The sequence below is a fragment of the Buteo buteo genome, chromosome 25, assembly GCF_964188355.1.
Source record: "Buteo buteo chromosome 25, bButBut1.hap1.1, whole genome shotgun sequence".
NCBI classification, from domain to species: Eukaryota; Metazoa; Chordata; class Aves; order Accipitriformes; family Accipitridae; genus Buteo; species Buteo buteo.
In genome coordinates, this window is record NC_134195.1 from 2,491,254 (window position 1) to 2,511,060 (window position 19,807).

The 19,807-nt window shown below is 39.7% G+C and overlaps 1 protein-coding gene across 6 annotated transcripts in view; it reads left to right on the forward strand.

Moving 5' to 3' along the window:
• MCF2L (MCF.2 cell line derived transforming sequence like) overlaps window positions 1-19,807 on the forward strand; it is a 125,182-nt gene that overhangs the window by 52,813 nt on the left and 52,562 nt on the right. For all 6 annotated transcript variants that reach the window (XM_075057581.1, XM_075057578.1, XM_075057574.1 and 3 more), the window contains exons 2-3: window positions 3,480-3,563; window positions 12,605-12,719. In XM_075057581.1, the coding sequence (XP_074913682.1) occupies window positions 3,480-3,563; window positions 12,605-12,719 (199 nt within the window). The remainder of the gene's footprint in view (window positions 1-3,479; window positions 3,564-12,604; window positions 12,720-19,807) is intronic.

Consider the following 19,807-nt stretch of genomic DNA (forward strand, 5'->3'; position numbering starts at 1 on the left):
GGGACGGGGTTGGGCCCCTCTAAGCCATCATAGAGGCAGGACTTATCAAAGCAAGATTTAAAATTGAATTAGAAGATGATATATCCATAAGATTGTGGTTCACATTTTTAGAGAGAAAGGCTTTTTTAAATAAGAACTGATTCCTTATGTTAGTAAGATGACACTTCTGTCGTCTCTTATATTTGTACTTTAAATGCTAGATAATGTGGGGGTTTTTAAAGAACCTCCAGTTGTTGGCGTAGAAAAAAATCTTTGTGCATTCCCAGTTATTACATGTGTTCAGCTTTAAAAAATAATAATAATAAAAAAGCAGTAATAACTTCACAGAACCTTATTTTACTGTTTATTAGCACCTACAATACCAGGTGCACTAAAAATCCCAAGGGCTTTATTTTAAGCAAGCTACTCTGGAAAACTCTTTAAATGAGCTCTTCAAGAAGGACTGGATGTTCTAGCATGTTTTGATATAAGCATCTTTTTTCAGCTATGGATGTTGGATACAGTAAAACAGACAAACTCTTAGGTCTTTGTTTTGAAAATGCTATGTAAAGCAGTTAAGGTAGAACAGGGAAAATCATGGGCTGTGTCAATCTTAATCCATGTAAGTGGAAGTAGAGTTCGAGCCTATAAAAATTCCTTAGAAAACAGTGAACAGATTTTCAGTAATTCTGTATTTTAATGTGCACTTAATTAGCTTACTAAAAAGGAAGTTGTCCCTAAAGAATGTACCAGGTGGCAGGTTCTCTATTTAAAGAATATTTCCAAGAAATTATTTTCCACACAGTCCATGAGCTTAAGGAGCCTGTGCCCTTCGCAGTCTATTTAGCACGCGTGCATTTTGTTACCTTACCCTGTTAAGGAAATAGCATATTCAAGTAGTGATGGACAAACTTAAAGTGAAATAAGATTAAATCCCAAACAAACTGTGATGAACTCTCTTTTCTAAATGTTGCTAAATGGGATGCTAAATATGAGGGAAATCATGCAGAGTGATGAGTTTTTACAATTGCATCTCCTCTGAAAGGAAACAGGGTACTGGAGAGGGATTTCTGGCTAAATCTGTGAGCACTGATATGGGGTTCAAGCACATCCAGTCAAGCTGCAGGATATGAACTGTTCAGCAGTTCCAAGAGTTGCATTTTCTTGCTTTGTTTTTTTACTGCTATTTGTTATCTCAGTTGTTTTAACTTATTGAAAAATCAGCTCTGATCTCAATGCTTATTCGGCTTCCAGAAGTGTGTCATGAAACTAGACCAGCAAGAGCAAGATGAGATGTGCTTTGGTGGAGGAGAGAGCAGCAGGAAGGGCTTCTGAAGGTTTTCTGTCTGTAAACAGACACGGTGTGCTGCTCCTCCAGTTGCAAACAGACTGGCTCTTAAATTTGAGTTAAAACCAGGGGGAGGAAAATACTGTCTTTTCAGTGAAACAGTATTGGACAACAAGGTTGTGGGGCTATCCTGTGCTGGTTGCAAAAGCTGCTGCTCCTACCAGAGGGAACACTGGGGCAATCAGATCTAGACTTGGATCTTCATATGGCACAAGTCAGGACCGCAGTGGGATTTGATCACACAGATACAAGAGGAAATGGTGATTATTACATATCTGGGAAACGTAAAGAGTTTCCATGCCTTATGAATGTCTTGCCTGCTTGAATGTTCCGTGTCACATATTCACTTAGGTATGCAAAACATTCCTATTTTATTACATGCTTAGGCTGCAATAATGAAAATTATTTCTGCCTGTGACTGTAGGCAGGATGACATATTACAAAGTGATTACATTCTTTTCTCTTTACCCATCTCTCACCAAAAAATTAAGCACTGACCCTATAATAGTTTATATTCAAGTAAATGGGTCCACTGCAGGCATTGGTTTGCAGAATCAGGGGTGTTTACTTCAGTTTCTTAAACACTGCTGCAGGAGGGCTCCTTATATTAAAAAGCCCTCACAGCAAAAATAAAATCTAAAATCCTTTTTCCTTTAGAAGGGCAGGGTCCCCTCTTCTGGAAATGACTTGGCCATCTGAGATTGGACTTTTGAAAGATCTGTGTTCAGTTTTCTCTTAAAACCATTAAGATGATGACATAACTGAAGGTCTGGATGAAATATGACTTAGCAGTTAAATGTACCCACTTATGGATTTGACAGCATGGAATGCAGAGGTCTTCTGATCAAGGAGCAGTTCACCGGATGCAGAAAAATATCTGTGATCAGTGTGTGACCTTGAAAGTGGTCATGGGTCTTCCTCTACCCGACTGGCCGAAAGAGAACAGAGAAGTTCTGTTTCCCAGTATAAGTTGTTGCTTATCTGGAAGAAGTAACTGAAATTGGGGGATTTTGCTGTTCTCAAATAATTGCAGTTCTCAGAATTTTACATACATGAGAATCGCTTGTAAAAGTGAGTGGCTCTCCACTCCAGATCTAGCATTTGAAAGTTCTCAGTAATAGCAAGTCCCTTCCTTGAGGGCCAGAGCTCTACTTCTATTTGATCAGCTTGTACTTCAAGGCAGATGACACGTATCCTTACGTGGCTTTGGGATTTTTTACTTACTTTTCCTGTGCATATTCACAGTTCTGAGTGTCTGATTTGAGTCTATCTTAATGGCATTTCAGTGTACATTAGAAAACAAAACTACTTTATGCAATGTCAGATTAAAGGAAATGTTCAAAACCAAATAATGAAAATGCTAGGTTATCCCTTCGCTACTTTTCAATGAGGCTAACAATATAGAATAATTAATTTTTAGGAATTGCAAGAGTAAAACTTTGTTTCCTTGTAAAAAAATGAGATCATAGTTTAATGAATGAGGCGCCTCTGTCATGCAGTCTTTATTGAGGTCAGCAAAACTTAGGTTTCTGCCTGACCTCTAGAAATGTGCTGTGGGAAACGCTTCTGCTCAAACACTGTGGCAGAAAACAAAGACTTGGGAAAACAGTATGTTTGTCATCAAGCTGAAGTGGAAGGGCTGAGATAAAAGATTAAGCAATGCTTTTCCAGTTGAGGTACAAATGTGTGTGTTAAATGTGAGGATGCACTTTCAAGCCTGTTCTACCTACCTTATTGAACACTGTTGCCTTGGGGTATTTGAACACTAGACAACAGGCTAGAGGGATCCTAGGTTTCCCTTTTTCATGTGAGTTGAGAAGATTTTAATAAAAAATGAATTTGATATGTAAAAAACCCACTGTTTAACATCATTCCTGAGGAATATTAGATCTATAGTGTTTGGATCAGTGTCATCCCGTACCGCTTCTGAGCATCAGCAAATCCACATTTCTTTACTCTTTTATCAGTATGCTGTTCAAAGAAAAGTTTGCCCTTGGCACACACTTGAAACACTGCAGACATTTTCATGTATTTTTCAAAACTTGAATGGTTTTCTGAGTGTTTGTGTTCTAGGGATGACTTTTTTTGATGTCTGCTGTGAAATTTTACATAAAATGACTTTGCAATGCAAATTTTTTTTTTTCTTCCACAGATGAAATCATGCATCAGGATATCATTCCCCTCTATGCTGCAGATATTCAGGACCAGTTAAAGAAACAATTTGCTTACCTGTCAGGTAAGATTGTGGTGTTCCCTCTTACAGACGTTGCTTAGATGTATGGTTTGGCCTGCTGTGCTTTCACAGTTTCTGAGGTCTCACGTAGGAGAAATTCATATTTTATGAGCAACTCAAAATACAGACTATCAAGACTTGTTATTTAAGGATTTACAAAAAGAAGATTTATTTTTTTAAAAAAGCATAATAGAAATTTTAAATTATAGTTAATCTTCCAGGATCCAGGTTAGTGGGATGGAATTGAGGGTAGGATAAAAGAATTAATGGGTCAAAATAAATAAGTGCTAGTGAGCCTGGTAGAGGAACATGTAGTCTCCTGTAGTCAGTGCTAAGGGAGCTGTGGGTACTCACTCTGTGCTCCCCAGTGCTCACAGCTAGGACAGGGCTCAAAGGCTGCTCTAGAGCTCTCTGAGCTAACGCAGCTCTCACTGAGGAGAACTGGGGAGTGCAGCATGGATGCGCTGGTGGTTGCTGTGGTCTTGCAGTCCTCAGCCTCAGCTGCCACTGGCTCTGCTGTCTGGTGTGATACTGAAGCCCAGGCTGACACCTTAGTGTTGACCGAAGTGGTGGAGTGAGCACCACGGTAGTACGTTCTCCCGCAGCCTCGGCGGTGGGCTCAGGCGTGCGTAGCATCAAATTCTGGACAGGGTTTTTGGCTTGGTATCACTGCGTGCCTTCTGCAAAGGAACCTGCTTTTAGGTGTAAAGCCGTCTCTAAAAGCAGCACAGCCATGTTCACACAACGCAGTGTCTTTGCCCGTGGATAACCCGTGCCAGGTAGGTGATACAGGCCTGTGTTTGTGCCATGCAAGGGTTGGTTGCTGAGCTTGGTTCATCTTGATGCTGGGACCACAGCTGGCTGTTAATGGGTAAAGGAAGGTAGTGCCTTTGCTCACTGATCAGGCTGTGTGGCAGGTGTCTGATAAGCTGCTGAGTTTGTTTTCCTGCCTGTAAAGCTCTTGCAGGTGTGCAGCAGCAAACTTGCTGGAGTTTCTGCCCTGCCTGCCCTCCAATACATAGAGAGGGAGAGGATCAGTGGCTTTGCAGAGCTGCCCTGCCTCCTTCAGCATAAAGGAGATTTAGCTCTCTGGGCTGAAGCTGCGCTTTATGACTGTTCCCTCTTCCTTTGAATCCCTCCCTACATCAGATCAAGAGACACAGAGGAATGAAGCAATGTACTGCTTTGCTTGGCAAGAGCTCATTGAATCTTGTTGTACTCATAATTAACCATTAATTATGATTTGTTCTTGCCACACAAGCTAAACTAAATGTGAGTCTGTGGTAGTGACTGTGTTTTCTATGGGGTGGTGGTGGTAGCACTTGGAAATAAGATTATTTTGTTCATGAAGTTGGCTGTTCATGCTCTATTTGAGATGATGGTGTTTAAGCTACAATTCTTTTCTGGGAGTTTATTTTTTTGACTTTCCAAGCTCTTCCTTCTTATCCAGAGGCAGAAAATGGCTCATAATAGTGTTATGCAAGAATCAGCCTACCTAGGAAACCATAAGTAGGGTTTACATTTTGCCCCTCTGAAGTGAGGGGGGAAAACTGGTGACTACAGTAGATGAACAAAATCTCATCGAGTCCAACAGCAGATTGTTCACGTCTTAAGATTGTTGAGTTTGCATAGCCACAAGAATCTTCAGCGCTCATTACATCCACCGTGCAATGGAGCTTAGTAAGAGCAGCCGTTCCTCATTCTATTTTCTTCTATTTATTCATGCTCATGTCTATTAGAAGTCTGTTTTGTTTGCCTGAAATAGTAGGACAGCTGCGTTACTGTGGACTGTGACTATATCCTCTGTTGTATTTTATTATTCTTGGGCAATTTGACTGTTCGGCATTTTCATTTCACTTTGGACTTCAATTCTTTTATCCTAGTATTTTCCTGCAGCACTGTTAATTTTCTGTGCTGTACCAAATAGTGGTGTTATGGGTTCTGTGAACAAGGAACAGAGCTAATATTTTGATACTTGATTTATGTACAATTTGTTTGTTCTTGCAGTTGGGCTTACGAGTGGCTTTGCTGTAATGCCACTGAAGACATTCACAGTGTGTCTGTGAAGGGGACTTTTTTGCTTATTACTAAGTTGCCTTGGAAATAGAATCTTGGGACATAAAACTCATTAAAATGCAAGTCCATAGATTACAAATACTTTTGATAGATAGCATGTTTGTGGATAAGGTGAATTGCGTAATGTCTTGGATGCATTTCAGTTTTTATTTTTTGGCTTAACGGTAATGCAACATATACTTGAGAATTGCTTTAGTTTCTCTAATAGGATGTATCTAGGTCTCGTGGGACACTTGCTTGAATAGTAAATGAAACCTGGTCTGCTTCTGTGGCTAAAGGCTGTAGCCCTTTCTGAGCTGCTTTCTGTGTTTTGGGCTAAATCAGGGTCACTTCTTTCTCTTGGTCTTTTTGCCTCTGCAGGTACAAAGTAATTCGTGTCCCTCATTCTGCTAGATTATAATGGAAATGCTACAGGGACACCCGAATTAGGCTTGAAATGAAACAAAATAAAGCAAAAACTTTTACATTAATGCTTTGGTTTTTCAGTAAATATAGCAAAGTGCAATGAGATCTAGGTGCTAGCTACTCCTACAGACGGTGAAGGCTCTAGCTCTTGCTCCGCAGTGAGTATGCAGTCATGTGTTCAGCTTGAATCTAACGGAGGGGCAAGCTGTGGGTGAGGTTTTTAATCATTCACATAAGTTTATAAACACCGATGTTAATATTTTACCTCAGGCCCAGCTGTTTACTTTTTCCCTTGGAGTTTTTTCTTTCTGTGGAACAAGGTCCTTATCTTTGCAAGAATTGTTACTCTTTTTTGTTGTTGCTAATCTGTAGTAAACATCCGCTCTACATGGTTGACTGTTTCACCTCTCTTACTTTTTTTTTTCCTTTAGTTAGTATTTGTGCAACCACTTTTTCTTCTGCATTGCAACGGGTCTTCTGACCCCCCCCTTTTTTTTTTCTTTTTTTTTTCTTTTTTTTAATCCTCACACAGGACATTGGAAGGTCCATTTAAAAGTCTCTGGAAAATGTATTCTTTACAGTCTTTCATTCACATTTTATATTTTCTTTCGTAAGTATTTTCTTTTCTCTTTCCTTGATTGGAAAGTTGCTGTGTGACATTCATACCCAACTTTGGAACTATCTGCCATTACTGTATGCAGGTATGTTAAAATAAATGTAGATGAAAAAGAGCGTACAGACAGGTGTGTATGTTTATATGCATCTTAAATCGAACAAGCTATGTGATGTGCAAATGGGAGTCTTGGCCACCATGAGTACTGAACCAATTATTTCAACTCATTTCCTTTGAATGCCTCTTTATGCATTGAACAACTTCAAACAAAGTATTTCCATTAAAGGAAATACAAATACAAGTTCATGCTACTTGCATTTTTGCCCATCAATTCATAGTTGTTTTTCCTGCAGTTGAAAAAGTTAGCATTGGTACTAGCTTTCAAAATGCTTATATCTTTGGCCATTTAAATTATCATTCTAAATAATAAGCTTCTCCTTGCTCTCTGTAACTTTATTTACTTGGCTGTGCTCTTGCTCTCCTCTGTGGAAATGACCTGAAAATACCTCGCTGGTTAAACTGTTGCCTTTGAAGTATCCAGGGGTGGTGAGTCTGTTTGTAAAATTGTGTTTGAGAACTTCTGAGTGGATCCTGTACCACATACATTGCATCAGTTTGTTTAAAATATCAACTTGATTTTTGTTGCCGGTATAACATGGTCAGTGCCTATGTTGTATATTGACAATGGCGGAGGTATTAGCAGTTTCTCCTTTGCACAGGTGTAAGTTTAACTGCTGTTTTATATTTACTGTGCTAAACCCACTGTCTGCAGAGATTTAAAAAAAGAACAGCAGTAAAGAGAAAGGAAAAAAAAAGAATCCTTGGCTAAGATGTCTCCAGTTCAAATAGAATCAGGTGCAAATTTAGTTATTGCAATCTGATTTCTAAGCCGGTATACTTGCTGCTGATCAGTGTGGGCAAAATGCAGCTTGTGAAGTTATACAAGTAAAACTTCTCTCTCATTTCAAGGAAAGAATATTTTAATAAATTCCTCTTGATTCTGTTTTTCTTTGCAAAGGATATGCAATAAAGCTTTTATCCACTACCTCATTGAAATCTACGCGTAATTTCAAATACTCCAAATACTCCAGTTAAGTATATTATGCAAGTAGAAAGGAGAAATTCTTTATCAGAAACATACAAACGTAATAGCTGAACCACCACAACAGAATTATATACACCCAATTACAAAAAAGGATGCAAAAACTTAGATGAACTCTGAGTGCTACAATTCATGAAAATAGTTCAATATGTACAGAGTAATTTTTAAAACAAGTGACTGGAATTTTAATCACCGTCCAAAAAAGTAGTGATTTAACTGTAATGTTTTAATAAATTCAGGTCTGTTGGTGGAGTGACTATGTCTAATTACTTCAGTCATAACCACTGGAAAATCACCTTTCTCCTTCCCCTCTAGGTCACAGTCCTGAAATTTCAGCCACAGCTGTGGAACAGCCTAAACTTATTTGCTGGGCGAGTTCTGTCCACAATGGCACACACAAGCCCACTCTCCTATTTCTAGGCTTAAGCAAGGATGCACTGACCTATGTAATTGGAATTTAATAGTTTTATGTGTTCCTAAGACAAACAAGTATCTCTTTGAGAGCATTTTCTTAGTCTAATCTTAGTAGCTTTTTTTTTTTTTTAATCTAAATTTCTGAAAGGATATTAAAACCCCTTACTTTTGTTAAAAAATACAGACACTGTTGTGACTATGTAAAGGTCAGGTTGGATGGGGCTTTGAGCAACCTGATCTAGTGAAAGATGTCTTTACCCATGGCAGGGGGGTTGGACTAGGTGATCTTTAAAGGTTCCTTCCAACCCAAACTGTTCTATGCTTCTGTGATTCTATGAAAATGGTTAAAACCATTCAATATTATTTCTTTTTGAAATAAACAAATGCCTCTTGAGTCCCAGCTTTAGTTTTTGTTTATTGCAAAGAGCAGAAGAGAACGCATCAGTCCGTAAGTGGGTGCAATCAGTCCATACACACTACCTGAAATGATTCCCAAGAATTATTTGAGACTTGTCTCATAACATGCAGCTGTAAGGAACATTCTCCAAGTGAGAGGATTATTACTTTTCAATCTAAAAATGGAAACACAATAGAGGTAAAGAGCACTAAAGCATATGTCAGCAATTAAAAAAAATAAAAGTGCAACACCACTTTAAATTAAGTAGATCTGCTTCCACCCTACTTCTGTGAGCCTTCATTAAAAGAAAGCTTAGTTATTAACTCATTTATAACTGACTTTGGCAGCCTATTCAACTGAAACTTCTTTAGCAGATTTAGTATCAAAGAAAACACAGATTTCCTCTATAAAATGGATATTTTTCAGTGGCTAAACCTCTACAATTCTAGTAAACTTCCAGTTAGTTAGAGCTCTTCTAAATTGATCTACGTGCCTTGGTCTAAGGCCAGTTTTTACAGCAATGACAGCCCTGTGTTTTGGAGAAACATGCATTTTAAAAACATGTTGAATTGCATTAGCTCCATGGGTTAGGTAGCAAAATGACTTAAGTATGCTTAGGAAATAGCACTTCATGTTCCTGACTTTTGTATATGATTATTTAAACAATAGCACCAACTGTTAAAATTATGCTGACCCAGAGCATCATGATCTCTTGTATGAAAGGAGTGGAAAAATGATCCTTGGAAAACTAGCTGTGCTACTGTGAGATGGGACTGGTAAAGTTTACCTTAAGTCTAGGTAATTTACCATTTATTCTTTATATTCTGCTACATCTAACTTTTCCCATCATAGTTGCAATCTCTTTTGTGTTTGTTTTCTTCTTTTTATTAAGCAGGTAGGGTGATAGAGAAGTGCCAAGCCAAGGAAATTGCAACACTGTTTTACACAAATTCTAATCGAGAGGCATATTACTGACTTGGTATCTAAAAACAATCTCCCATGAGAAACAATTAGTATTCTTTTCAACTTAAAATAGCATTGACAGGGAATATTACAAAAAGTATGAATTTTACAGCTACTAAAAAAACACACACATGTTCATGTGAACACACGCATAGAGAAAAGGGTAATTCCCCACAACCCCGTGAAAGACATGCTAGTTTTTTGGTATGGCCATCAAAATTTGGAAGCAGAAAAGAGATTGCTCAGATTTCCAGGGAAGAAGAGCAGATTGTTTTGTAATGTACCGCTAATTATTCTGCTCCTGTTTGCATAAGAAAAGGTATTCTCAAAAGCACTCTGCCCAACCCCACAAAAAGGAAGCAAGGTAGCTGGATATAATTAGCTGATGATGGAGCAAAGAGGTAGGTCTTCTAGCCTGAATCTGTAATGCAAATGAAATGGTATTCAGACTATAAGAAAAAAACCACATGATCTCTGTGCTGATCAATATGCACACACAAGATTCAAGAGCATCATCGTTAAATGGCTCGGATCTACAGCTTTCGTTCAAAAGACCTAGCTTAAGTAAAAGTAATCTTGTTTGCAGTCATGTCAAAAGAGAGGTGCTTTTGCTGGAAGGTTACTGTGTGAATTGTTTTTAATAAGATATTTTAAATTTTTGCCTTAAACCTGTGTTTCAAGAATGATGAGAGAAGTAAAATTGTTCATTTTGTCACTCGAATGCTTTCCCTCTCACTAAAACAAAAAACAACAACAACAAAACCCAAACCTAGATGCCTAAACTTTCCCTTTTATCTCCTCCCTCTAAATTATGTGGCTTGATTTACTTCTGGGAGAAGGGAAGAAAATCAAATTTTACACAGCTAATTTAGGAATAAACCGTAATGCTGCTTTTGCAGAGGTGAAGCAAGAAAAAGTGATTCCAAATAAAGGAAAAAAAAAAAAATCATTCCTTGCTGCATCAGATTCATTATGAAACAAAGGACACTTTAAAAAGTGAACTCACCTACTGCTTTTACTATTATTTAATAGAAACAAAATTTATATGTAGGATTTTTACTTTGTTATATTTCGCATGTCAGGTCACTCTGCCCTAAACTCTTTTCAGCAGCGAGGTCCTGATAAGGAAAAGCAGTTGAGCAGCATTTGAAGGTATATGTGTGCTTAATTGTCCCAGCAGGAAAATACTGGAGAAAAAGATAATCAATGAACAGCAATCTTTAACAACATGTGGCAGGACAGAGTCATCTCCACCCAAGATAACCACAGATGACTGTGCTAGAAACTGAAAACTAATAGGCAGTGTCAAGGCAGGATGGCTCTATTTGTCCTTGACAATCAGTGGTGGTCTGTGAACTTCCCGAAGGTCATAGTCCCTGCTTCTGCTTTTAGGACATGTCCTGTAAGCCATTTGTTGTTCTTTTGTTTCATATGTCCTATTTATAGAAATTAAGTAGAACAAAGCAAGTAACCAATGGGGATACAGCAAATAATGCATAACTGTACCTAAAAATAGATATTCTAGAGAGAGCAGAACACCTCGTGAGCAACAGAAATAATCATTATCATGGCTGAAAAATGTTTTTAATGAGAAAGGATAATGCTTTGGTCCTGAGAGCCTGGGTAGCACAAAAAATAATAGATCAAAATTGCTCTTAACTTACATTTGTGTTGTGAACATTTATATAGCTAAAATTAACTCCCTTGACTTAACGTTGCTGCATTTGGATGTGTTGTAAAGGTTATGTTTGCAAACTTGTGATATTTGTGTAATAGTTGCATTTTGTTGTTGTTGTTTAAATGGATCCAGAGCACATTATTTTCTGATGTAGTTTGATTTCAAGAGCTACACAGCAGTAGCACCATATTGCCTGTAAGCTGCTAGACTGAAGTAATATTCACCACAAATTAACATAAGGATACTATTTGAGCTCTTCTAATTACATGTGGGTTTGGAGGGAAATGGTGGTTTCTCTTATCAAATGAATCTGAGCTCATATATTTCTCTTGTTTTTCTGGTGAGATTAGATGCAAAGGCACTGGAAGTAGGTAACAGCACACTAATTTTCACAAATCACTGTTGCTCCCATGATCAATGTTGTTAAAACAGTTTACAACTGATTTCTGCGCAATTGTCAGATTTGAGGGCTGGAAAAAATATCCTTGTTATTTTACCACGGTAATTTTTGGCTGTTTTTCTTCTTTTTGAACTGTGACTCAAAGATGACTTTTCAGCAATGTGTCCCTGCCACCCCCAACTGTTAACTTCATACAGTTGCTAGTGCTCAACAAGTCCTTTGTCCAGCCTGTCTTTATGAAAATATACTTGCTTAAGACATGAAACATTAACATTGCCTTTTAAAAAAATTACATTTTGCTTATAAAAATGTATGTGAAGCGTATTAAAAAGCGTTGCGTTTGTGAATTCTACTGAGAGATGCAAATGCCAGAAAAGGTACAGATAATGACATCTAGCTCAGCAGCAGCCATACTGCAACATAGGTGTTCAGCTCTGCTTTACCTTTTGTAGATAATCTGAGAAATTGAACAGGAAATCCCATTTTGAACACTTTCCCCATTTCTTTCAATGTCCTTCCACTTCTTTTAGACTCTCCTGGAAGCAGAGCAGCCAGCTGAGCAGGGAGAGGTTGCATGAGTGGGTTCAAACTAGTAAGAAGCTTGAGTTCAGCTCAAGATGGAGATTTGCCTACTTTTAATTCTGAATTAACATTTTTTTCCTAAATTAGTTCATTTATTTCTCTGAGTTGTTTATATTTACATACAGTTGGCATTTATCAAAAGAAAGATGCACTGCCATCTGGTGTCAAAACTGTGTTTGCATGAGCAAAGACATTTGTACAGAAAAAAAAATTTAATGGGTGTAACAAGTTCCTTCCTATAACACTTCCTAAGCTCTGAAGAAGAGACTAGAGTGTTCAGAATAAACAGTGTCCACACTGATGAGCCCTGTAGCAGAAAAAAACGAGGAAACACAGTAGTTTCCTTACTGGGAAATTGCAGGCTCAGTAAAGGGACTTGCATGTTAACACGCCTGCTGCTTGTTTCTTTTGCAGGTGGAAGAGGGGGAGATGGATGCCCCGTTATCACCTTTCCAGACTATCCAGCTTTCAGCGAGATCCCCGAGAAGGAGTTCCAGAATGTCTTGACCTACCTGACGAGCATCCCAAGGTGAGCACCTGTCTAGGAGAAAATACCCTTTTATCTGCTATGTGATTTTTTTCACATTCAGTCACTTATGTGATGGTGTAAAGGTCAGGCTTGGTATTTAATTAAAGGAAAGGAAAATGCAGCTTATGGTACAGTGTCAATAAGTGTTGATTAGTGACAGCTGCCCAGTGTAGTTTTTAGGTGAATTATATACTGCTATTTATATTTCATCAGAAAATTACTTCCTGGTATGTATGGATACAGATTCTGTGGTGGACGTTGTCCTCTAGTTTCTTATCTTTGCTGTGTCTTAGAGTGCAATGTTCTGTGTTTTAATTGAAAACATGTATCATTTTGGCAAAGCATGCTAATTCCTGGATGCTACTCAAGATGTTACTCGGTGTGAGGGAATACTCCATAGTTACATACAGAGGTCTGGGACAAGAAAGAAGGTGATGGGGAGTAGCCAGCATGGATTAAACAACAGTAATTGTGCTTGACCAACGTATTTCTGTGATGAAATTACTGGATGCCTGAATGAAGGGAAGCTGTACATGTCTCTTACCTCACCTTAAGCAAGACTTTCAACAGAGTCTCCCCCAGCATCCTTGTATCTACTTTGAGTAGCTATGTTTTGGTAGGTGGGCTGCTGGGTGGGTGAGAAATTGCTTGGATCATCCAGCTTAAAGAGTGGTGTTTAATGGCTCATGCTCTACCTGGAGACAGAGTTCCTCAGGGAACCATACGTATCCGTGCTGCCTGACATCCTTGGCAAGGATCTGGAGGAGGAGCTGGAGTGCACCCTCATCAAGTTTGTGGATGAGAAACTGGTGGACCACTAAGTACAGTTGAGGGAAGGACTGCCATTCAGAGGAGCAGGAGGTATGGGCTGACAGGAGCCTCATGAAATTCAGCAACAACGAATTCCAAGTCCTGCAGTTGGGATGGATTAACCTCCTGCAAGAGTGCAGGCTGGGATCTAACTGGCTGGGAGGCTGCTCTTCTGGAAAGGACCTGGAGGGCAGCAGGCTAGACATGAGCCAGCAGGACACCCTGGCAGCAGGGAAGGCTGGTGGCCCCAGGCCTGCACCAGCAGGAGCATGGTCAGGAGTGGGTGACAGCAGGGGATCTACTGGCTGGCTTTCTCCAGACCCCACCTGCAGTGTTGGGCCCAGCTCTGAGCTGCCATAGGGTGGGGGTTCACAAACTGGAGTGAGTCCAGTGGGGCCCCCACAATGTTCAGGGCTGGAGCTGATGTGCAGGGAGAGGCTACGGGAGCAGGGCTTGCTCAGCTGGGGGAGGGAAAGCTGTGGGGGCCCAACAGCCACCATTTCCACCGACGGGGGGGCTGTGGGGAGATGGCAACAGGTTTCTCACAGAGGTGGGCAGTAGGGAAAGGCAGGCCCAGGGTGGGAATGGGAACAGAGAGGTTCTGACGTGGATGTAAGGGAAAAAAATGGTTGCTGGGAGAATAATGAAGGACTGAGACAGGCTGCCAAGAGAAGCTATGGAGTCTCTGTCCTTGGAGGTTCTCAAGACCTGGCTGTACAAAGCTCTGAACAAGCTGGTATGAATTTAGAGTTGACCATGCGTTGAGCAGGAGGTTGGGCTCGAGACCTCCTGAGATCCCTTCAAATCTGAATCATTGTATGAATCAAGAGATCTCCTTTGTCTTTCCCAAATTGGGCTATATGGCTCTCCCAGATTAAAAACTCTTGGAAACACAGGTTGTGTAACACTGATTAAGTGTTGTTCTCGAGCTGCATTTAGCGTTCTTTTCACTGACAGCATTCAGTGCAACTCAGCATGGACCATGCTGAACTCACAATTGGAACTAGTCATGGCAGATGTCCTTCATGCACGTGTGTGCTTTTGTTTACTGTACATGCATGAAGAGAAATAGTAGTGTTCTTGTAAAGGGCTTTCCTTTTAATTGTTTTGTAGGACCTGCTCCCAGTGAGGGAATACTGGTTATATGCAGCCCAGTACTGTGAGATGCCCTCCTGGTTGTACTTGTAATCCCTAGTTTATCAGGGAATGAAGCTGTGAAGCTAACAGCCAATTTTTGTATTTTCTTTGTTTATCCTTGTGTTGGTTAAACTGCATGGTGCTAAGCCTCCCTTGATGGTATCTTTCTTGGATACTGTTATTAGAAATAATTATGTACTAAATTCACATCTGCTCCTCCTTTTGAAAGTCCTTGGTGGTGCGCTTCATGGTGGCCCATTGAACTTCTGCACAGAGTGGGGTTTATGTGAGAAATTCTGATCAGAACAAACAGCATCTGGTGGAGGGGGGGAGCACTGAGCGCATCCCAGAGCATCAGTTTGGCAGGAACACGTTTTTACTAATTAAAAGTCTGGGAGCAGATTTTCTGGAGGTTTTTCTGTTAGTTTCCTCTACTGGACAAGAATTTTTCTATGCGTATTGAGCCAGAAGTGGCTGTTCCTTAAGTCTGGCTGTTCTTGTAGGATTTTCTTGTTTCTTTAATTTATAATTCTTTAGAAAGACATCACTGTTCTGTGTAAATGAAGGAGATGGCACAGCTGGCTAGACATGAAGAGTAAGGTATTAACTACTGTGAATATAACAATGCTTTAGGTATTAGGGTGATGACACTTCAATTTCATCCTTGTAAGAATAATGTCACTGTTAAGATACTGATAAACCTGGGACCTTTTTGTGCCTGAGAAAACTATAATCTCAAAGGGCTGAAGACATCCCTGACATCTTCATTAGAGGTTTTACAAGCTTACTGTGTAAAATAATGTTTATGAGCCCTTGTGCAGGTTTATAGGAATAAAAAAACCTACAGAAATGCCGCTAGCTGAATGTCAGCATATATCCCCTTATAAAATATGTTTTGTTAATGATAAGTTATTGACTGTGTATACCCCAAAGAGGGGCAGTATTGTAATTTTCCTTGAATAGTGATATTTCTAGTGCTGTTAAAGGTGTCATAAGGTAGGATTTTTGCCGTTATCTTAGTTTTCAAGGGCTAAAATTTCAAATACTCTTTTGGATGCTTTTGAAACTGCTTTTGAGGGAAGTGGGGGCAGTTAGTTAATCATTTATTTATTTTGTAAGTTTATTCAAGAGGCATAAGGAGTGCAGATCTACAGAAAGGATAGAAACGCAGCCTACAGCTTTTATGCATGGAATACTCTCCAGATTACTGTCATTTAGCTTATGAAATACTTAACTCTTGTCTTTCCGCTGTTCTCACTGACTGAGGGGAAATGGACTTTTCTATGAAAAGCCTTGTAGAGCATGAACATGTCTGGAGCCACAACAGTTCCTCAGAAAACTACTTGTGCTACTTGGCCCTGTACAAGATTCCTGATCACAGCAAGGGGTTGGCAGCAACAATTCAAAACTCATTGTTTGAGTGCCTGCAGTCACATGCTAAGGGAAATGATATTTCATGGGAATGACAGTGAGGAGCTACTAAGAGCCTCACAAGAAAGGACCTTTCTGTGCTCTGTAGTAAGAGTTCACCCAATAAAATATTTACTGGTGTAATAAATCTTAGCAGTGGCATCAGGTTTTCAAGATTTGTTCCCAAGTGAAAGAAGAAGTTTTGGTAATAAGACTAGCTTAGGACTTTGTTGAAAGAGGGAAAAATGGAACCTCTTAACCTGCCTTTGTTATCCCCTCTAATTTTATAGGTGAACGTGACCTTGTCCCCTCTTACTGCATTCTTGTTCTATACTATCTAAACACTGTGTTTCGCAAGCTTTTTCTGTGTAAACTTTCTCTTGTCTTTTTCATAGTGAACTTTAATTATGACAAGTTAAATGTCTCATGGGGCACCTTACATTTAGGAATGGAACTATTACAAGTTGCACGTTGCCAACTTAGATGACCATGGAGTAGAATAGTGCAAATAGTAGAGCTATCATCCTGTGCTCAGATGTGTAAATGCCTGATACATCAGGATGTTAAGAAAGTGGAAAGGAAATGCCTCATCTCAATTTAATATACTCAGTTAACCCTGGTGCAACTGTATCATTAAGCCATGAGCTGAACCATCTTCCTCAGGTGGGTGTTGTTAATGTTGCAAGGTAAATTCATGTTCTATAGACAGCTGGATAAAATACAATGTCTAATGTATGGTTTGTAATAATACCAAAATATTCAGTGTGGGTTATTGACATAATGTGTGACAACAGTCGTGTACTATGTGTACTTAAAGATCACTGCTTTATCAGGAAAAAATAATGGATTAAGGATGAGTACTATAGGCGATGGAAGATTACAGCTAATCCTTTTATAACTGCCATTTTGGTAATGAGATGTATGTTGTAAAGGTATATGTGTAATACTTCTGAAACAGGTTTTCCCTTTTAGCAGCTAGTATTTTTTTATTACTATTGAAGTACAAGATAAATTTTTATTAAAAGGTGAGGATTGTCTTAGGAAGATTTTTCTTAGGTCTAGTGATTTTTCGTTTTATACATATAGTACCCAAGATGAAAGAAGGAGACTCCATGGCAGTATGTAATGTACTTAAGGCAATACCTTCTAGGAAGAGTATGTTAACTAAAATGTTGAATTGGTACAAATACTTTGCATCTAAGTATTGATCCACAGGAATTAATAGTTCTTATTGATGGAGTTGCTGAAGAAAGTCATATCTGAAGATAAGTGTCTGTAAGAGGTGAGCTCTTTAAATTCCACTGGGTTTCAGCAGAGGACAGTGAGCCAAGCCTTGCATCTATTTAAAATGCTTTGAGGACATTTTATAATGCCCATGTAGCTGGTCTGATTCTGTTTCTGCAGAGAAGAATGTCTCCTATTACTTCAGTGGGTGAGTCCTTTGGGGATTGCTGCTGAGCTTGGTAGGAAGAGGAGATCATGCAGAACAAGGTTGTCTCACCTCTTAGCTGAGTAAAAAACAGATGACCTCCACACACAGTATCTGTCATTCTTAACTGCAAAGTGGCAGAGGCACCTGTGGGATGTACCTTTTACATCCCACATATACCAAGGTTGGAGGAAGAATATTCCATTCAGGTTTGCAATAGGCTCCTGAAATAGCTGCCGACTGTACCCTTAAGAAGTCATCTCAGGGCATGCAGTATTCTCTTCTTTTTTTCCTCTGTCTTGAAACTATTTTTTCCTCTTTCTATTTATCCTAGTGAATAGACTTTTAAGATTTGCAATGTACCCTGAAGACAAGTGTTATTCATACTTCTATCCATCACAGCTGTCACTCTAAAGATTTTATTAACTTAAGTGCGTACACATTCTTGGAATATGTATTTACCAAATGTGGGGTGTAGCATGAGAACTTGGTCCAAAAGAAATTAATAGATAATTGCAATGGTTAAAAAAAATAAAATGACAGGATTTTTCAACATATGGTTTTGCTTCTGGTTAATTAGCAGTTTCTGCTGCAATCAGAAAACAATATGCTGTATGAGAGAACAAAAGGATATAGTTCTAATGCTTTTCTTTGTTGCTTATATAGGTTCATCTTTGAACAAAGAAAGCAAGCTAAAATTTTTGTGGTCATAAGAGATTGGAAAATTAACATTTTAAAAGTGTAAAACTGAGTCTTTAAACACAAAGTTCCTTTCAAGAGAAATATGAAATAGTGCAGCTTAGAAAATTCAGAACAGGTTTTGATGGCCAGTTTGAGTCCCACACTGCTGATTACATACAATACACAGGCCTTTTTTACTTGTATTCGGACAGAGCCTCGTACAGCCTCTCTTTGTAACGCCCTTCTGTCCTACTGCACGATCTTGAGCGTATCTCAGGTTCACTTGGTGCGTTCGGCAATTTCCTGTTTTGAAAGCTGTCCCCATCAGTTTCCTGCCTGGGAGAACGTCCCCTTCTTTGAGATCCCGATGGTTTACAAATGCTTGAACACCATGTGGCCTTCTAAGAAAAACTGTTGTTTGTGGTACCGTCTGGTGTTGGAAACTAGGGAGCTGTCCTGTCTGAGTAATGAAACAGAACAAGATGACCTTCGAAAGTGTCGATGTCCGACAGTAAGTGAAAGCTCAGTTGTTAGGGTTTGCTAAGCTTCAGGTAGGCCCTTGTTAACTACACCAGCTCCCCATTGTTTGGGATAACACTGGAAAACTGAAAAAGAAATGTCTGTGCGAAGCCTTCCAGCAGGTTCAGATCTGAGAAGATTTCACTAGCGTGGGCACAGCAAAGCGTGACTGGGTGGATTTTGGTAGGGACCAGAAGAACGTGCCGCAGCACGGCACGGGTGTTGCTGGAGCTAACAAACCTCAGCACGAGGGGCACAGGGCTCGCAGAGCTCGGGTCTGGCCAGTCTCCTCGGCACAGATCCACCCCTGTGCTCTGGAAGCAGGGCAGCAGTGTGGGGTAATGCTGTGTTTTGGGCTGGGAAGTCCCTCGGGGTCCAGGTTGACCCTGTGAAGAGCCAGTGTGGGAGGGTAACTGCATGCGTTTCCTTATTTATCTGCAAACTAAACAGGCAGCCCACCACTAGCTAAGAGTTAACCACTTTTGTTTTATAGACTGCCACGGATGAACATCACCACATAATGGGTAAGAAGTGCCAAAAAACAGACACCCTGACAGTTCGCACTGACATGCGGAGCAACAGCTTTGCAGCTTCAGAGTTTATTTCTGTCAGCTGTGCTTCATTTCCATGCTCTCCTCTTTGTCTGATTACAATCCAGGCTGAAGATGTGGAACCTGTATCCTGCTGTTACCTTGGCAGCCCCTCAAATTTGTCAGTGAGAACATCCCGGGACTTCCAGCAAAATCTGTCATGCTGTGTGCGCCCTTCCTTTCTCAGAGCACAGCTGCCAAACAGTTGTAAATGCCATATGTTCCTGTAAGCAGAAAGGAAATGTAAAGGCTTAGGTTTGAAGTAAGAGCATTGCATCTTAAAGTTAAGTGGTAGTCTGAAGCTTTTGTATCAGATGCATAGTTGGACAAGACTAGGTCAAAGCTCAACACATTACTTAGAGTCTGAATTTTTACTGGGTTTGAAACAATTTACACTTGCTTTGATGTCCACCTTGTGAATGTCTTAAACTTGTTATAAAGCTCAGCCCTATACAGGCAGCATGTTTCTAGTCTTTAAATCCCACTTACGCCATCAGGGCTCGGAGGATTTG